This window comes from Electrophorus electricus, chromosome 16 (genome assembly GCF_041902795.1).
Source record: "Electrophorus electricus isolate QZ-2024a chromosome 16, ASM4190279v1, whole genome shotgun sequence".
Classification (NCBI taxonomy): Eukaryota; Metazoa; Chordata; class Actinopteri; order Gymnotiformes; family Gymnotidae; genus Electrophorus; species Electrophorus electricus.
In genome coordinates this window covers 14,378,390-14,399,343 of record NC_137512.1, presented here as the reverse complement: position 1 = coordinate 14,399,343, position 20,954 = coordinate 14,378,390, and the positions used below count along the sequence as shown (strand labels likewise).

General features: G+C 37.8%; 1 protein-coding gene across 1 annotated transcript; it reads right to left on the bottom strand.

Annotated features, from left to right (window-relative positions):
* Window positions 1-1,206: 1,206 nt before the first annotated feature.
* fam199x (family with sequence similarity 199, X-linked) lies at window positions 1,207-20,122 on the bottom strand. The gene is made up of 7 exons (XM_027030487.3): window positions 19,930-20,122; window positions 16,710-16,883; window positions 11,963-12,182; window positions 6,375-6,527; window positions 5,668-5,829; window positions 4,912-5,151; window positions 1,207-3,452 (listed from the first exon to the last, which is right to left on the bottom strand). Exons 2-7 carry the CDS (start codon window positions 16,874-16,876, stop codon window positions 3,279-3,281), a joined length of 1,116 nt encoding a protein of 371 aa, XP_026886288.1. The 5' UTR covers window positions 16,877-16,883; window positions 19,930-20,122; the 3' UTR covers window positions 1,207-3,278.
* Between the last annotated feature and the right edge of the window lie 832 nt (window positions 20,123-20,954).

Sequence of the window (20,954 nt, the reverse complement as noted above, 5' to 3'; positions counted from 1 at the left end):
CCTGACTGTACAGATTTTCAGCCTAGCCTTAAATATTGAGACTGTGTCTGACTCTCAAACATTTACAGGAAGGTTATTCCATAGTGTGGAAGCTTTATAGGAAAAGGCTTTGCCTTTTCTTATTTTTGGTACTAGTAAAGAGCCTGCACTTTTTAATCTAAGCAGCTAATGCCCTTGTGGGATTCTTGTGGGACACCACAGCTAACCTTGTTGTATGCTGAGCCAAATAAGATTTAAACCAGGAAAGGGCTATTCCCCTAATCCCAATGACATTTTCCGAGTCTATATAGTAAAATGTGATCTATAGTGTGAAATGTTGCAGTCAGATCAAGCAATATAAGCAAAGAGACATAACCATGGTCAGAAGCCAAGAACAGTTCATTAACTATGTTAATTATTGCAGTTTCCGTACTGTGATTAGGCATAAACCCTAACTAAAGACTGAATGTATCTGGTTCTGACTCAGATATGATTTTAGCTGCTGAGCTACAGCTTTTTCTAGGATCTTGGGAATAACTGGAAGGTTTGAGATCAGCTTGTAGTTTGACAGCTGACAGGTTGAAGTTAGATTTTTCAATAAGTGGTTTGATTACCACTAATTTGAATGATTTAGGAACGTAGCCAAGGTTCAAGGAGGAGTTTACTAAATTTAGTAAAGGTTTGATTAATTAAGGTATAAATAGATGAAGTCTGATGTTTCCAGTAAAAGCTTCTCTGGCTACTCCAACCAAACGGTCAAAAAAAAAACTAGACATATCATACAGGCTCTCATAAACACATTGAAAACTCAGTCCCTAACATTACAACACCTCAAAAAGGGGATAAAAATGGGAAATAAAGTAAAAGGGTAAAAGCCCACTTTTCATTGGGTTTTTCAGATTGCATACATACACACTACCAGTAGTGTCTGACTGACTCAGCCTTGCTGTTACCTGGAATGGTGAAAAATATAAGAAATCTTAGGCCTTCTTCCTTAGAGCCAGCTTTCAGCAAAAAAAAAGAAAAAAAAGAAAAAAGTTTTTGGATACAGCTTAGAATTTGTCAAGGACTGCAACTTTGTGTGGTGTGCAATATATATATATATATATATATATATATATATTTGGAATGTGTTTATATGTATCCCTTGCATTTTCATTGAACCATAATGAAAAAGATTTGCATCTTAAAATTCATGTCTTGAATAATTCAGGAAAACGAGACTGGTAACTCTTCCAGTGTTTATTTGACATGTCGCCACACCTGCATGTTAAACCTTTAGAAATACAATACAACTTTCTTACAGTGGGTGAATGAAGACACGATTTCATTACTATTATTTTACATTTTTGTAGTTTTCTTAAACTTTTAATATATTTAGCAATTACATTTTGATATTAAAAATTATAACACAGTGCACTAAACATTGTTTATTCTGCAATGCATGCACACCCGCACACAACTGACATTTGCACAGCAGATTTCAGTGAAATCTATATGTAACCTTTTACTGTGGAGGATAATCAGATCTATGTTTCCTTTGTATTACTGCAGATATTAAAGAATATTTAACAAGCTGTCAAGTTAATAATGATCAATATTAGTTTCAGCTCTCATTTAGGGTATAAGAACAATGAAGTATGACATTAATAAAAGATTTTTTTAAATTTAGAATGGAAAAAAATACCTATTTGAATTTTAAAAAACTGTACATGCAGATTCTTTGTATAATGTATGCATTTGACTGTCAGTGCAAATTATCTGAGTACTTTAATATTTTACAGTTAAGACAATGACGTACACAAGGTTGATTTTTTTTTAAAAGCTGCTTGCTGTAATTACACAACTCTGAGCTTGAGCATTACCACTGGAAATGATGGATTTTATGATACATTTGACACAAAGCTTTATAAAACACTAGCATTAGTTCAACACAATTTCAGAAAAAATTACCTGTATATAGTTTTAGTTTTGCCCCGACAAAACTTTACGTCTTAGAGTAAGTACAATATTTACAGAAATCTCTCTGTATTCGCTGCTATTGGTATATTTAGAGAGCTCTCAAGGCAATTACTAGTTGATGTGGACAAGTACAAAAGTTCAAGTGTGATTTCATTAAGGAAATAATGACATCTGCACTAACAAAAACTGGCTTCTAATACACAGGAGATATTAAAGTTTCTCTCTGTAAAAATATAAAAGGATATACTGAGAAGCTTCAAAAACAAAAGAAAATTAAACATTAAACCCACCTGATCTATTGTCACCAATGCACTTCGTGTGATCTAAAGCAAAACTTTAGGTGAAACCACTACATGCACTTTACTACACTGTACAGAAAATAACACCCCACCCCCCAAAAAATCCACACATCTACAGAACCTGAGTGGTGAGAGTTCCACACACTCTTAAAAGTCTATGATTCGTTTTAAATACATCGATGTAATCAATACACTCCACTGATGAAACATGAGGGAGCAGAGCAGCATTTTACTGAGATTTTTGGTGGTTCTCTTTAAATGCTTTAAGACCAATGTGTTAATGCCAGTTAAATGCTTAAATGCTTCAAGACAAATGTTTTCATTTCAGTTTCGACATAACATTGTTTATGAAAATATATGTACATCACAAAGGATGAATTATAATTTTCAGTAATTTTCCATTACTTAAGAATTAAGAAAGTCTGATGATGTAGGTTACTTACATCAGTAAGTACTTCTTCCCTTAGAACATATTTAGTAATTCATCTGGGGCAAAACAATTTACCCCCAAACCCAAACTCCTCCAGAAATTAGTATTAAACCCTGCCTACTTTATACTACAAGCAAGGTAACAACACAAACAGAAATATAATAAATCACGAATTTTAAAAATCACTGAATCACTGATTTACAATGAAGGCAATGACCTTTTATGCATTTGGTTTTCAGTGTTCCCTCTATGCCTGGTGTCCCAAACATGTTCATGTGACCATAGTGGTGAATTAAAGACTACTCCATATGTTGACCTTGATGGATTAAAATGATAATGCAGAATGCTGACAACGGACATATTAACATGACCTTGCAAACTGATTGCTCTGTTACCTCTTTACTGTCCAATTAAAAACTGAGGTTTATTGCCATATGGAGTGAGTTCACCATTTGACTCAGTTTTTGTTATTTGATTCGCGTTTGTTAAGGATTCTGAATGATGTTGTTTCAAACCTATTAAGACGTTCACTCTTAAAGCAATAAAAGATGACTGACAGTGTGACAGCGAATCAAGGCTTAGAGGGAGCACTGATTAATTCACTCTTGTCACATCAAGATATCAACGTCATCGCCATGGTCCTCCTCTTCGGTGACTTTGAGTGACAGGACCTCTTCATTAACAAACAGGCCACTCAGTCTTTCCTTGCGAGCCTGTCGCTGCTCCTTCAACTGTCTCTTACGCAGAGCCTTCTGCTGCAGTTTTCTCTGCTTAGAGCGTTTCTAGAAAAAGCATTCACCATCAATAACTTCATTTATTATACAATTGCTTGGGACAGTCATAAGGGCCATAAAAATATTTTATAGCAGTAAATAATAATAATAATAATAATTTACTGCTTAAATGACATAATGAGACAATAAGAAAAATTAATGACTAATCAGCAGATATGGCCAGTTTCCCAGACCCAGATTAAGCCTAGGTCAGGACTAAAATGAATCTCCTAAAATGACTTAAATATGGCATTGAAGTGTACAGTCATGGCCAAAAGTTGAGACTAGCACAAATTTTGGTTTTCACAAAGTTTGCTGCTTAAGTTTTTATGGTGGCAATTTGCATTAACTCTAGATTGTGAAGAGTGATCAGATAAATTGCAATTAATTACTTAATTAATTAAGTCATTCCTTGCCATGAAAATTAACTTTATCAAAAAAATTACTGCATTCCAGCCACTGTATGCTATGGGATCGGGTCACCACCAGTGCAGAGCTTGCTCAGGAATGGCAGAAGGCAGGTGTGAGTGCATCTGCATGCACAGTGAGGCAAAGGATTTTGGAGGATGGCTTGGTGTCAAGAAGGGCAGCAAAGAAGTCACTTCTTTCCAAGAAAAACATCAAGGACAGACTGACATTCTGCAGGAATGTACAGGGACTGGACTGCAAAAGACTGGGGTAGTTATTTTCTCTGATAAAGCCCCCTTCAAACTGTTTGGGACATCTGGACAAATGATTATGCAGAGAAGAAAAGGTGAGTGCTACAATGAGTTCTGTGTCATGCCAACAGTGAGGCATCCTGAGACCATTCATGTGGGGTTGCGTCTCATCCAAGGGAGTATGTGTTTGCTAAAAATTTTGCCGAAGAACACTTCCATGAATAAGGGATGGTATCAAAACTTCCTCCAGGAGCAATTTGTCGATGAACCATGCTTATTTTCAGCATGACAGAGCACCATGTCAGAAGGCAAAAGTGATAACCAAGTGGCTTGGTGAACAAAACATCGAAATTTTGGGTTCATGGCCAGGACACTTCCCAGATCTCAATCCCATTGAAAACTGTGGTCAATCCTCAAAAAGAGGGTGGACAAAAACACAGAAACCATGATCGACTCCAAGCACTGATTAGGCAAGAATTGGTTGCCATCTGTCAAGATTTTGCCCAGCAGCTGCAATTTGCCTTGGCATGCTAGATATCAGAAGTCTTAAAAAAGAAGGGTCAACACTGTAAATATTAAGTCTTTGCTTAAACTGGATGTAGTTGATATAATAAAAAGTTTTAAAACAAAAATAAAAACTTATGAAATGCTTAGAATTGTACTTCACCATATAAACATCAGACAAAAGGATCCTAAAAAAAAGGCAGTAAACTGAAATTTGTGTCAGTCTGAAAACTTTTGGCCACGGCTGTAGTTCAAGGCTGGACCTAATCCATGTGAGACACTGGACGGCAGAAGCCGAAGCCCACCTTAGAGTCTCTGATGCGCTCCGCGGCAGAGGCCAGGTTGCCGTCGCTGTGGGCGCGGCTGATGCTTGTGGAGGAGTTTGAGGCGGTGGAGCCGGCACTGCTACTGCCACTGCTCACCATGCTGCCATTACTACTGCTGTGGGCACTGCCACTGGTGCTGCTCGGCACGCTCCGCTTCCAGCTGTCTCGCGTGCTGCCGGGCCGCTGCCGTGGACCATGCTCCCGGATGTAGTTCCTCACCTGGGTAGCGGGGCGAAAGGAAGAGATGGGAAGTGGAATGTGGTAAATTAGCAGCTAGTCATGCTTGAAGCTACTGATATGTTTATCTCTGGCCTTGCATACAATTTCCCACCTTAAACCAATGGGTGTAGTTACTGTACACCAATCCCTGCATTTCTGTCAGTTAGAAATGGTTTAGTAAATGCTGAACAGTTTCTTAGTCCACAGATGGGTTCTTACCCGTTTTACACACTAGTTTCTTTAAGAATGCATTTAAAAAAACACAGCAATTCTGTCAAAACTGAAACAAAAGAAACATCTAACATCATAAACAGCAATGATAGGAATTCCTTCCTAACAAACCACCCCAATGCTACTGAACTAAGCACTATGTCAATGCAAGCAAGATATTAACATCTCCCTCAGGCATTCTTACACTGTACAACAGTGGAATCACTAACCATTTCAGTACATTACATGCCTTTGGTTTAGCACAATACCTTTAGCAGAATTAGGCAAGAAACCAATACCACTTACCTGTTTCAGTTTTTCATCTGTAAGGCAGTTCAGCTCAATGATAAACTCACTGTCTGTCGGAGATACATGAGCACTCGGGTCGATTATTTTAATTATGTCAAGCTGCTCTCGTAGTCCCATCTCTGTACTCACTTTCCGGCTCAGGTACTCAATATACTCCACCTGAAAGGCAAATTTGCCAGCTATTACATTTGGAAAAAGCAATAGTATTGTATGGAAAGACAGACTCTTAACTGTTTTAATTAAACATAGTTAATCAAACTATGTAGTTCACTAGCTTTTCCTCAGTACCAAGTGAGTCTAACTGTAAAGGTTAAGGGTAAATGAGCCACAAAGATACATGAATGAGCTAGAATGCACAAACTCCATGTCTGTGTTTTAGAAGGTCAGGGAATTCTAAACTTCTGTTACTTTAGATACCCAAGTCTTGAAGAAATGCCACTCTCACTAGTATTTAACATTATAGATTAATTTAATTTAGGTTCAACACTCACGGTCAATAAATTATTTCATTATTTTGTATGGTTTATTTTAAAATATATTTAAGAATTTTGTGTTTTTAATTGTTAAAATGTCATTACTGACATTGACATGGCATTTTACTGATACATATTAGACATTTACAAACTATACTGATGTCATAATATAATATTGCTCACAATAAATAAAAAAAATAATAAAAGCAGCTTGTATTGTTAAGGCCATACCTGTTCATCATTAGTCATGGCACTCCATGGCAGTTCATCCAGGTTCCCGTGAGATTTGGTCTTTCGTTTTGAAACAAGGCAGGGTGAGCTTGGTACACTGGGTATAATGTCGGAAAGCACGTCACTCCCACTGGCAATGTCACTTCCTGGCAACTAAAAACATATACATGTGTTCATTCTTAAAAGACAATTGCAACAAAGAGCTACATAGAGTTAGAACAATTTTTAAAAAAACAAAAAAACCAAAAAAAACCCAGTTCACTCATTCCTGCAAACATGCATATTAAAAGGTCTCAAACTGCAACCACATTTATTGTCGTCCTACCCAATCAATGTAATTAATTTAGAAAGAAATGCTCATTTGTTATAGATCAGTCCTTGTTTTGGTTTTTGCCATTTCATGATTTGCACCTGTGTCTTTAGTGTTTTAGTTCATGTATTTAAACCCTGTCTTGCTCCCTGTGTCTTGGCAGTTCACTGGAAGTCTAACCAGTGTATGTAAGCCTGTATGCAAGTCTAGTCGTTGCGTTTATCCAAGCCTGTTTTTGTGATTATTAGTTGTTCGTGTTTCCTAGCCTCTGTGTATAATACCCTAGCCCTTGTTTTTGTGTTATGTATTCTCAAACTCTCCATGTTGGTAATTTGACCTTGGAATATTCTAATCACCATGAATTTGCCCCTAATAAATCTCACTCTTCTGCATATGCGTCTGCCTCCGTACCACTCACCGTTACGGTAACAATATGACTTATTGATCTACATTTAGGACTGGAAAAGTTAATGGTATTACATAGCCAAATGAAATTATTGAGGCAATTTTATTTTAACTAGAATTTAACAAAAACACCCAAGACTGTATTAGCAAAATCGCAGTGTTGCTATCCTCAAACTAAACAAATGAAAGCTAAAATATGAATTAAAAGGGAATGAAAAATGTAATTAAAAGAAGGAAAATTAAATTCCTTGGCAAAACCTCTCACAAGGTAATGTAATTTCTTGTTTGTTATGTAGCAAATTAAATGAAATACAAGCTAGCCCATTCTACTGTCTGAATAGTCTATTCAAATCCTGTACAAAACATCTTCCATCTCCAAAAGGGCCTTTACTGATTTATTACTAACTTATTATCCCATGTCAACAAAAATAGGTTTTCTCTGGGAAAATGCCTTTATTGTAGATCTGTTTTCATACAAACACTATACTAGGAATCAAGTGAATGCTTATGCATAAATCAGTATTGACAATACATAAGTTTCTAAACAGAACTTCACATTTACTGGCAGACTGTACTTACTGGCATAGCATTGCACAAATACAAATCAATGTAAACATTCTCAATGTAGTCGCATACGTTATGGCGGACATGAAGTCTTTTGCTGCATAATATTGGCAAATTAAAGCCCAAATGGTGCATAACTTACAATCTTTAAAGTTAGTTACTTGCAAATATACATGCACTTTCACAAGTGTCAAAAATAGCTTAATTCATCATTGAGCATTTAGCATCATAGCATATAACCTATTATTCAGCCAGGTCACAATGCCAGCAATAAAAACAAAAAAGATCAAACTCACAAAAGCTATTTCACTTGATGTTAACAATTCATTGACAATATCAAATTAATTTATTTCTAAACACAAAATAACTTTTCTATGGAAAATAGACTTGCAAACATTTTTAAATGTTTTTGAGGGAGAATTTGACAGAAATGTTAAGAATTGATAATGTGATATGAATGTAAATCACTTCAGATTAAATATGACATTTTAAGATAGTTGATGAAGTGCATATAGTATTAAAATGTGCTGTAGAGATGCAAGTGGTGATGGAAAGGTTTGGGAAAATTGTAAGTTCATGTCCATTTTTGTCAAGTAGGTAAACATAAGAGCAAGTTCTCAACTTTTGATTAGGCAATGTGCCATGCATGCCACTAGATGGGACTCTCAGCAAAGAAATGCATGGTTAAAGTAGTTTTCTGAAGAACAGAGAAACAATAACAAGAAGACTGGGAAAAGAGAATGAATGAAAAGAAGCATATACTATAATAGTAATGTGTGGGTATATACGAATGGAAAGGCAAGGAACATAAGTAAGTCAGTATTTAAATGGTGCTTCAGAGAACTTCCAACTAAAGCTTATTTCACACCAGAAGCGGTTCAGCAAGTCACCGCTACTCTATATAGGGAGTATAGGGACACAATGAAAAGGGCTTTACAATTGCATATTTCTGTGGGAACAATAAAATAAATAAATGTTACAACTATAATGGATGACTATATTTTTCCTGCATGGTTTAATCTAAATCTGTTCTGAGGAGTTTTGTCAGTTTTTTATGGTGCGTGAGACTCAGCTACAGGAGCTGAAGTTAAAAGGTGAAGGAGTTTGCCATGTCTCCACCAGCTCTGCTGGAGTTCTTGCATCTCTGCAGCTGTTTCATCTGGCTCTCAGATGAGTCTAGTGCTTCTGTCATGACTAAGTACATTGCATTAGCACTTCCATTTCTTGAGGTTGAAATGGGTGCATACTTTTAATATATCTGAGCATACTGCAACTTCATTAAGGAGAGCAAAATAATTTTTGACATTGATTTTCCAGCATAAACATGTGGGGAAAGCACAAGTAGTGTGTTCTACCTTATCATTAAGTGACAGCTTGGATTATGACACTGTGAATATAGTTATCTTGCGTGTCTATGAGCTTGTTCCTGAGGCATACAGAAATTTAGAAATTGTTTGAAATCTGAAACACAGACACGCAGATTTAGCAGAGGGAAGGGACTGTTACAAGTGGATATCTACATTTTACCTTGTTACATGAACCCATGCTTTTGGAGGATTTTAATGACTAAAATGTATTGAAATGAATGTAAAGCTAGTACATGGTCTCAGGCTGCTGTTAATTTGCGTTTCGGCACAGATAGACATGAGTATTTTATTGCCATGGATTATGCCACATTGCCAATGACTGTTTAAGATTAAATATAAGCAGGACCGACAATAAAATCCGAGTACTCAACCTAATGGGGTTGCTTGTGAGAGTGGCACCATTCCTGAGAGTTCTACACAAACCGCTGTATACCAGCCATTTTTTAAGGGGTTCAGTTCCTATCAGATGTGACAGTGCTACTGTGCCTATGGCAGTCCAATGTGATACTGGAGCTGCTCAGTCCTTTATTTGCAAGGCCATTTTGTCATTAAACAGTGAAACCTCCTGTGGGTCTTCTGTGCTACTGAGTTTATCCTTGGTAACGATCTTGGGAGGGAAGTGGAGGTCTCCCCATTTTAAAAGTTTTTAGACCCTCTGACGTAAATGCACAACCTGATGACAATCTTATGAAGGAGTTTGGTAATGTTTTTGCTGCTTATGTTACTGCCTGTGCTCAGTCTTGCCACCTTGTGGACGAGATAGATCTTTCAGATGCGATGGTATTTAAGGGGACAGATGAGGTTAGCTCTCCTAGTGAGTTAGTTATGGATGGTGAGTCAGTTTTTCATTTGCTGACATCCCATTTAACTGAGAAATGACAACTGAGGCTCAGAACAAGGATGACACACTTCAGCGATGTTTTCATTTGGTATGTGATTCTGCAGACAGGGGAAAACAGGTAACCTATTTCATAGAAGAGAAGACTTTAAAGAGAAAAATGTGAGGAATAACTCTTTCCAGACTGTAGTGCCAGTTGAATTGTGTATGTTGGTTTTAAGAGTGGGACATGAACACCCATGGTCAGGACATTTAGGTATTACCAGAGGATTTTGTACTCTTTTTTGGCCAGTTTTGCATGGGGATGTTGTCACATTTTCTGAGTGTGTGAGACCAGTCAGAAAGCTGGGAAGTCTAATTGGTTCCAGCACCATTGTGCCCAATTCCAGTTGTGAGAACCTTTTGAGGGTGTTATTGTAAAATGTGCTGGTTACTGCCAAAAGCAAAAAGCAAGAACCAGTACCTCTTAATGTTTATGTGTATGGATTACACAGTTTGCTGTGTGGAGGATTATGGCACAAACTGTCATAAATGCTTTAGTAAAGATTTTCACTACATGTAGGTTGTCCTGTTGATACAAACAAATTGTGGTACCAACTTTATACATGAAGTTTTTGCACAGATTGTGAATGTTTTAGACATAAGCATCAGATTTCTAGTCCCTACCACCCTGAGTCACAAGGCACACTTGAGCATTTTTGCCAAACAAAGTCCAAAGTTCAGGAGTTCTTAGGTTTGAACCCAGCAGAGCTGTTTTTTGGTCATTCAGTACAGGGTCCATTAAAAACATTAAAGGAGTCTTTCCAGTCAGGCACCAACACCTCACAGTTTGCAAAATGCAAAAAATTATATTTAGATTGGTATGCTAAATTACCTGTCTAGCAGAAAACAGACAACATTGACATCACTCTGAAAACATTTGCCCCCCTTCAGCGATTTCCATCTGGGAAAGGTCATACCAGTGTTTCCCTAGTTTATGCTGTCGCCTGTCCCAATTTTGTTTTGTTATTTCTTGTTTTCTCAGATGGCCCTCTCTTGCTTTTTATTATGCTAAATAATCAGTATAATACTGTGTGTCAGTATTTGGGCTTTCAAATTTCTCAACAACACAAAATGGTTAGCCAACACCAGCAAAACCTCTGATTCTTCTTCTTTCTACATATTCTAACCGGTGCCCCACCAAATTCAAGCTACCATTTCAACAAACACTAGAATGGGACTTTCTAGGTCCAGTGTTTGGTTTTTCCGTTCTGGGCTACTGTAGAAACATGGAGGCATAACATGGTGGTGTCTGTTTAAAGGGGTCCTGCTTCCTTTTTAAAAATGAACTTGTGCACTTGTGTCTTGCAATCATTATTGTGGTTAGCTGACAGCCTATATGACAGCACAAAGGTAGTTAATTAACTAATGCTGGCTGGTGACTTACATAAGCTGGATATCTTTGACAATATTAACCATGAAATCATATATTATTATAATCATAATATACATATATTGTACATACACTGTTAATATATTTTTGTACATACATAGAATATATATATATATTTATCTGTATATATATTTTTTTCTCTATGCGCCCCTGGTTCTCTTCCTCAGTTTGGACAGAGCACTCTCCACCATTTCACTGCGTGTTGTACTGTGTATGACTATGTATGTCACAAATGAACCAAACTTGAACTTGAACTTGAACTTGAATGAAAATTATTTATAATGTAATTGATGAACCACAATTTGACTGTTGTATCAGTGGACACAACTTTGTAACTGTAAATGTTTTCTACACTTTTAGTGGTCAGACAGCTCTCCCATCATATTTCTCAAACTTCCATGGAACTTTGGTTTAGTGAACACAGTTACGTGAGTGCCTTCACTGAGAAGTACCTATGCAATACGGTCTTAAAATTTGTCTCAAATAAAGTACCTTAAAAGACAATTGTTTGCCAACTTATAAATGGGACAGGGTTTCAAGGTTTATTTTGGGAGCAAGCAATTGCTGGCCAAAAGTACTGTCTACTAAGGCAGCTCTCTCCTGAACGCAGGGATTCATCTTGTGTGATGGGTAAACATAAGGAAACAGAGTTGTGGCTTTTCTGACTCTTACCTGCCATTCAAATTCACTGTCTGACCAGTCCCAGTATGTGCTGATGGAAGAAGACACATCACTGCAGACACTGCCCTCCGGGAACAGGTCAAAAGAGGTGAGCTCCTGGTCATCAAGGAGGGAGTAGCAGTCATCTTGATCCCCCACAGACACAGAGGAAAAGAGTTCCTCACTGCATTCTGAGCTTGCCACACTGGTGCCACATGATGTCAGATTCCATCTGAAGACAACAGAGCAAATGGATGAGTCTGGAATAACTGATATTTCATGAGCTTCAACCAGAGAAAGCAGTTCAGACAACCAATTCTTGGGTCTGTGCAATGGTAGATATATGTAGAGCATATGTACAATATGTAAAGAGAGTTGGTAAATGAGATGTTATGATGCTGTCACTTCACCTCTCTTATGTCACTGAAGTTTGTTGATTGAGTGCAGCAGAGTGCCGAAGTTCCAGGGTACCCTCATGCCTATGGTTCCTTCTGGCTCTATCCTTTTAGCTATGCTGCCATAGCTAGATCTGCTAGAGTCCATCTTTGCACATTATAGTTCCCTAATTTACACACGTTCATACCTGGACATGCCCAATATTCTATTCTCTCTTTCTGCCGAGGTACACCTACTCCTGATGTCATGATGTTACTGAGCCTCAACGTGTCTCAGCTGCCATGGCTACTCACACCACCTCCTGATGTCCCCTGCTGTAGCCCACCACACCTCCACACCAGCCAACTACTTCTCCATTGCCCTTGATGGACGTTCTCATGTGGGATGGGTTTTGGACACACGCACACCATCGGGACCAGACTAGAACATCTAGAAAACTGGACTAGACATTAATTGCTTCTTTTTTTTTTTTAAAGAAAAAATACGATTTATTTTTCTCTTAAAATTGTTGTCAGCCAGAGGAAGCTGGGCACCTCTTGGTTCCTCTCACGGTTTCTTCCTCATGCTCTAGTGAGTTTTTCCTTGCTACTGTCGCCCTTGGCTTGCTCAGTGGGGGCTTGGACCTGGACATTTGTAAAGCTGCTTTGTGACAACATCTTTTGTAAAAAGTCCTATATAAATAAATTTTATTTGATTTACCCAAGAATCACAGCTCACAGCAAAATTGCAGCAATGCTATAGTCCTGATCAGCCAAGTTATTACTATCCAGCATCACATTTGCTTCCTGCTTCCATGATGTTCAGATCCTTCTCTGCTTAGCGCTTTTCTCAAATTGTTTTCTTTATTTTCACAAGCATCTTATTTGTATTTCCAGCTACAGTGTCTAAGTCAAAAGCAATACAAAGCCAAAAGTGGACATTATTTGCCTTGATTTTTGTACTAGTGCTAGTTCTGAAAGGGGTCCCAAGAATAGTACTTGGAATTGTCTAGAGGCCTCCGAAGTACAATACACAATAATGAATTTACAGGTATCGTTTATTTCCACTGAATTTGGCCATTTTGTAACTGCTGGACATTTTAACAAACATACTGACAATCCCAAGAGCAATTATGACAAGGATCTCTGCACAATACTGGACTCTCAGCAGTGTAGCTGGGATCACACAGTGTCATCATCACATTCTGGATTTGGTTATCTCAAAAGGTCTCAACATATCAGCTTCTGTTAAGGATGTAGCCTTGTCACATCATTAGGCTACTGTGTGTTTGCTGATATATGGGCCTCACTATAACTCACGACCAGATGAGTCAGATTTAAGCGGTTTATAAATGAAAGCATGGCTATACGTTTTATAAGCAATCTGTGCCCAGCACTATGCAGACCATTGGAGTCTGTTGAAACTCTGCTATACATCTTCAACTCAAAAATCTGGGAAGATTTCAATTATATTGCTGCTCGAGCTCAGTGCTGCTTCTGATACCAGTGCCTATAAAAACCTTATCTACAGTCAGGAAAGGTTCTAAAATGGTTTAGATCATACTTGCAAGGCAGGAGTTACTTATGCCCAAACCCATTTATTATTTTTTTTACATATCCCTTGTTTTCAAGTGTCCCGTTGCCCCTTGGAACTGAGTTGCAAGTGGTAGTGGTTAAAATCTTCACCTAAGGAATGGGACAACGTTTCAAGAACCAAACATGACATCAGCAGTCCTTGATGGCTTCTACATAAACAGACTCGACAAGTTCTTGCCAGACATTTCAAATATGCCATCCTTGGCTGTGGTGATCTCTCTATAGGCATCCTTTTTCAGTTGTCTGCACTTGTCATTCACAATTTCACACACCAATCGGTCAACAACAAAAAAAGACCACCGCTTCATTACCAGGCTCCTTGCAGTGCTCTGCAGGCAACCCTTCTAGTCTGCATTGATATTAAGAGAGTAGTAAAGTGCAGGACTTTAGTTCCACGTTGGACATATGTCTTCGGGGGGGTGATGCAACATTAAAATAGGCCAAAATGCAGGATTGTCATGAACAAATCAGCAATAAAAATATAAAGTTAGCTGAGAAGTAGGACTACATAGTAGAAGCAAAGGTGAAATGGGACTGGACCTCTATTGCAATAGAAAATTAATGTTTCTGAAAGAGTTATGTCCTTCGATTTTTGGACCAATCTGATTTAACTTGCTTCCTCTTATCTTAAAATCTTGTAAAATTTGGCCATTTTACCACAGCTATGCAGACAACACTCAGATTTCCCCAAAGAACTATGGTCCCCTTGACTTACATTGTAAGTACCTTAAGCACATCTGGATGTGCCAAAACATTCTGCAGTTGAGAGAAAAGACACGCTGCCTATATAGACTCAAAAGCCTTCAAATTTAAAGAGCTAACTTGTTCCCTTGGCATACCAATAGACTCTGACCTCAGTTTTAGTGGTCACATCAAATCAGTTACTAAATTTTCTGTCAAAACCAGATGTAGAGAAACTCACCCATGCTTTTTTAGCATGGTTAATTACTGTAAATGGTCTCCTAATGGGACTCCCAAAAAAGACAAACAAAGTGGTCATTAATCTTAGTCATAGGTAAAGACATGTATTATTTCACTGCTTGATTACCAAATTGTCTATATTTTACTTAAATGTTGACCCTACTGCATGACTTTTGTACATTAGTTATCAGAAGTTTTAAATACAATTCAACCCTTTCCTTGCCTCACAATCTTCTCTGTTTATTATTTCACTGCCTGAGTGTTAAACACATACACTATATTGCCAAAAGTATTCGCTCGTCTGCCTTCGCATTCATATGAACTTGAGTGATATCCCAATCTTAAACCATAGGGTTTAAAATGATGTTGGCCCACCCTCTGAAGCTATAACAGCTTCAACTCTTCTGGGAAGGCTTTCCACAAGATTTAGGAGTGTTTTTACGGGAATTTTTGACCATTCTTCCAGAAGCACATTTGTGAAGTCAGAAACTGATGTTAGATGAGAAGGCCTGGCTAGCAGTCTCTGCTATAATTCATCCCAAAGGTGTTCTATCGGGTTGAGGTCACCAAACCACCAAACTTGCTCATCCATGTCTTTATGGACCCTGCTTTGTGCACTGGTGTGCAGTCATATTGGAACAGGAAGAGGCCATCCCCAAACTGTTCCCACAAAATAGAGAGCATGAAATTGTCCAAAATCTCCTGTTATGTTGAAGCATTAACAGTTCCTTTCACTGGAACTAAGGGGCCGAGCCCAACTCCTGAAAATCAAACCCCACACCATAATCCCCCCCTCCATTAAACTTTACACTTGGCACAATGCAGTCAAATAAGTACCATCCTCCTGCCAACCGCCAAACACAGACTCATCCATCGGATTGCCAGATGGAGAAGTGTGATTCCTCACTCCAGAGAACATGTCTCCACTGCTCTAGAGTCCAGTGGCAGCATGCTTTACACCACTGCATCTGACACTTTGCATTGCGCTTGGTTATGTAAGGCTTAGATGCAGCTGCTCAGCCATGGAAACCCATTCCATTAAGATGTCTACGCACTGTTCTTGAACCAATTTGAAGGCCACATTAAGTTTGGAGGTCTGTAGCGACTGACTCTGCAGAAAGTTGGCGATCTCTGCACACTATGTTCCTCAGCATGCGCTGACCCTGCTCTGTTATTTTACATGGTCTACCACTTCATGGCTGAGTTGCTGTCATTCCCAATCACTTCCACTCTGTTATAATACCACTGACAGTTGACTGTGGAATATTTAGTAGTGAAGAAATTTCATGACTGGACTTGTTGCACATGTGGCATCATGGTACCACATTGGAATTTACTGAGCTCCTGAGAACGACCCATACTTTCACAATTGTTTGTAGAAGCAGTCTGCATGCCTAAGTGCATGGTTTTATACACCTGTGACCATGGAAGTTATTGGAACCCCTGAATTCAATGATTTGGATGGGTGAGCAAAACCTTTTGGCAATATAACGTAGGTGGGGTTTAAATAAAATCCCACCCTTGCCTAAACAGCTTCACAATGTAGTCAGTTTTGTGCAATCAATAAAGACCATAGCCAAATTTCCATACCAACTGTTAAAAAACAAATGTAATTGTTTAAATGATTTAACAACTACATAGAAGCTATATATATGTACAGCTATCTTCTGAGGGTCTGATGCTACTTCACGTGAGGATAGATTGATGCACCAGTTTAACCTGCATATCAATAAACTCATCAACTCTTTCAATAAACACAAAATTCTTCAAAACTTCAGTGTGTTGCTCACAAAGGGTTTGGACCACTGCTTAGATCAAACAGTAGAATACATCCCTATCAATGTGTGTAAATCTGCATAGAGCCACACCTGTTACTATGAAACCGCCGCAGAGGGTCAGTCCGATGACAAGAAGATAGCTGACAGCCAAAGTCACTAACATCCAATGTTCCATCTTCACTGAGGTTTCCTCGCTGCGACAGCAAAGGAAAAGGCTCCTCAGGAGCAAGGAACTTCGCATAAAGGTCGTCAGACATTTGGAACCTGAATAACAGCCACAGAATTGCATCAGACAGATTAGAATACAGTTAAGTGAATACACATATAAAGAAAACAAACCAAATCATTGCCTGATCATATATGTGAACTAAATACTATATTTCAGTGGGCAAAACAATTTGCAGTTTCTCACTTTTACAATATTTGGAGCAACTGCATTTGTTAATAGTATATTATTAACAACTGTCAATAGTATACAGTCATACAATCTACGGCCTGGGACCATAGACTGTATTAATGGATGGTGAAATTCTGAAGCCAAAAATATGGCTGAAATGGGACCTACCATCTTGTGCACTTGCAGAGTAGATCAAAATTGCAGCCATAGCATGCACAGTAGAGACTCTAGGTCCCATCACAAAAATATCTTAGAAAAAATAATATCTGGCATTTAGCTAGCCAGCTAAATAAATAGATAACCTTACATGAATTTACTGCTGTCGAGTAAGGTGTTGTGCATTCATGTTTGACCACCAGTATTAACTATTAATCAACACATCCAATCACTGTCAGTCACCTCATTGTATTATTGTGTGGGGAGCTTATAGAAATGACAACTGCCAAAAACTGTCAGAACACAATTGCCAAAAAAAATTATCATCAGATGTGTAATTTGAAATGAAAGTTTGTCATCTGAGCCATTCACTTACATGGGAATGGGTGGTGTTACAAGTTGTATTGCAGCCAGCTATTAGAGGGCATCAGACAAATAGTGTCTTCACTTTTCACCCCGTCGTCAGGCCCACTTGTATACACTGACAATGACTGGGGTGGTTTGAGATTTTAGGGCTCATGTACAAGATCACAACTCAAAACCTAAGAGCTTTTGAAAGAAGCTCTGCCTCAGAGACAGAAGAAACCTAAATGGTTCAAACCACAACCAATGTCAATCAAAATAACCAGTAGGTGAAGCTTATCTTTAGAAAACTATATGCTTCCTCAGTATGTTAGCTGTGCACTACATGAAAAGTACACTGTTTTAATTGTGGTTTTGCCTTTTATTTTAATAAATCCTTTTTATATGGTTTTTAGTTTCCTGGAAAACTTCTTGGTAAGCTAATTAGCCTCTAAAGCTTCATCTTCTTCACTCACTTGTTTGTTGTTAGCCAACAAGGTGCTGTGCAGGCAAACTATCAATAACTGCTAAGAACCTAACTAAACAATGGCAATTTAAATCGCTTGATGACAGTCTTAATGTTGTTGTCTGAAAGAGGGCAACGTTTAAATTTTTTTTAAAGTAATGCTCTGTTTTCACTTGTTAGAATTGGGGGGGCGGAAAATAATTTTGCACCTCAATTGCAACCAGATGTAAACGTTGCCATGGTGAGAACATTCACCCTGAGGAATCTGCAGAATTATATATACATGCTCTGCTGCCTCTGAGGCAGGTATTAACATGGAATAGTAAGTTCACGGTTAACAGAGGCATTTCTGCGCATGTATGGGACAATGATGTTAGCCACCATTTTATCCTATAAAGGGTTTCACGGATATTGTATAATAGTGTGTCCAAAAGTTTGGTTGTGTTATACATGAACGGTAGCTATGTTTAGACTTTAACTGTGTGTGTGACTGCTTCATTCCGCTGACTACTACAGTACGTTCTTACACACTTGGTCTTAAAGTTATTTCTTGGAACCACTGCAGAGGAACAGTGTGGAGTGAAAATGTACACCCATTGCTTGTTAACCAATCATAATAAGTTCTACTCACTGACTATTAACCAACTACATTCATTCTGCCTCCAAAGCAGAGTGGCCTTCAGAACGATTTGGCTTGAAATGTTAAAGATCCACATTGTAAGATTGCTAAAATATACTGTCCTGCACTACATGAAAATGCAACCATGATACTAATGCCACAACAACATTTTTGATGATTGCATGAGACAAGCAGAACCAAGAATAAACAAGACAAAAACAGGAATTAAACTAACAGGGTACTTTATTTATTACCTTAAAATGAAACAATGGACTGATGATTTTCTCAAGTGTCTTTGAATACTTAAATGATGAAACTTCATAGAAACATATGAAACTTCACTTTTCTAATAGAGCTGTCCGTCTTGTAATAAGGAATTTGTTTTTAATTGCTTGATTAATTAAAGTTTTATGCAATATTAACATGAGTAAAGATCAAAGCGTACGTGCTGCAATGTAGCCTGTGGAATTAGGCTTGGTGTTAACTTGAAATGCATGTTTTAATACACATTTCTGAGTGCCTGAAAAGGCAACCCCATTTTTAAGAAATTAGTAACTATGTGCTCTAAAATATTCGTCTGTGACGTTTTCCAAAAATAAGATAAAAGTATAGTTTGGAATTCTGGTAATAGTAGACAATTATAGGTTTACAGTAACGTAAGACGAATCCACCACTAACTGGATAGCTAACTATTCTATTAGCTATACTAGCCATTGTCCGTGTTCGACTTTTGACTAGTTTCAAGTTAACTTCAACTTAAAGCTGCTAATCAACACATCTGCATTTTTACTATGACTTACCAAGTAACCCAACTAACCTAGCTACTAGTTCTGTGGGTTCCTCTAGCCAGTTCAGATATCTAGAATTGTAGGTAGCTAGCCCAAAATATCTACCTAGGTAGAGTTAGCTAGCTAGCCAGCCAGCCAGCCAGTTAAGCATTCCACGAGTACTCGACATTGATTTTAAGATAGCCAAATAACGACAAATCAGCAATACGTAGAATGTCAGGCAAATGAAACGATGGTCATGTGTCTTGTGTAGCAGTCGAATTGGGTTTAGTTTGCTATCCTAGCTAACGCTATCGTTTTCCTTTGTTTACAAAGTAGCTAGCCACGCCAGCTAACTAAACTGGCTAGCAGTCCTCCAACACCGAGTAAATTATCCTAGCTAGGTTGATTAGCTAGCTACTAGATTAGCTATCTAACATTAATCTTGCATTTTAACATTTCATGTTGACTCGAATATATTAGCTAGCTAGTTTATTTGTATAGCTAGCTAGATAAAAAGCAGGATAACTGTAACTGGATAGAGCTAATCGTAGGAAACATACCTGTTTAGTTGTTCACAGTGCGAACTCCATATCCTCTGTGGCAAAACCCTTCCTACGCAACTTTTAGCTACCTGACAACGTTACAGGAAAAGCATTCGCGTAAAGATGATATATGATCTATATATCATATGCATGAACCATTTCCAAGGAAATACGCTAAAGATCGACGAGTTGACGCAGACACCCGCATAGCAGCGTCTCCAACGCAACAGATTTTGCAGTGCACCGAAATACCGAATGTTAACTAGGATACGACCGATACGAGACAGCGTATCCCTTTTTCCAAACTCAGTAAAAACATAAAATGTACATGTCAATTAGATTGATTCATCGTCATTTGATTGTTCTGATTTGTGGGATAAACTTTGAGATATTAAAGCATTATATGTCAACGTATATATATATATATATATATATATATATATATATATATATATATATATATATACGTGTGTGTGTGTGTGTGATGAAGGCTAGTTGAAAGACACCATAGAGGCACTAATCATGGCAGCACAGGAACAAGCTCTGAATATATATGAATATATATATATATATATATATATATATATATATATATATATATATATATATATATAAATATATATATATATATATAGAGAGAGAGAGAGAGATAGATAGATAGATAGATAGATAGATAGATAGATAGATAGATAGATAGATAGATAGATAGATAGATAGATAGATAGATAGATAGATGTTTGTGTGGTCATGGAGAGCATAGTGAAACACAGGGAAGATGGGTGGTAGGAAATAGTAAAAGGAATATAAAATATTCAGTATTCAGGACATACTGAAAATTCCAGAGAGATCTGTGGTACTACACTACAAGGTCATGAAGCTCACTGTGTGTTCGAATAATGAAGCAATTTGGCATATCATGCCATATAAATCCTAGATGGTTTCAGGAGCAACGTCACCAGAAAGTTGTGTACGCATATTTGCAGTGGAAGTGGAGATTTGTGCCGTTGATCCAATTTCTTTAACAGCAAAATCAATAAATTAAC

Excerpts from the sequence above, each read along its gene's own strand:
- fam199x (XM_027030487.3), bottom strand. The coding sequence starts at position 16,876 with ATGTCTGACGACCTTTATGCGAAGTTCCTTGCTCCTGAGGAGCCTTTT. Across the intron at positions 6,528-11,962 it reads ACAGTGAATTTGAATGGCAG|TTGCCAGGAAGTGACATTGC; the intron begins GTAAGAGTCAGA and ends ATATGTTTTTAG. Across the intron at positions 3,453-4,911 it reads AGCGCATCAGAGACTCTAAG|AAACGCTCTAAGCAGAGAAA; the intron begins GTGGGCTTCGGC and ends TGCTTTTTCTAG.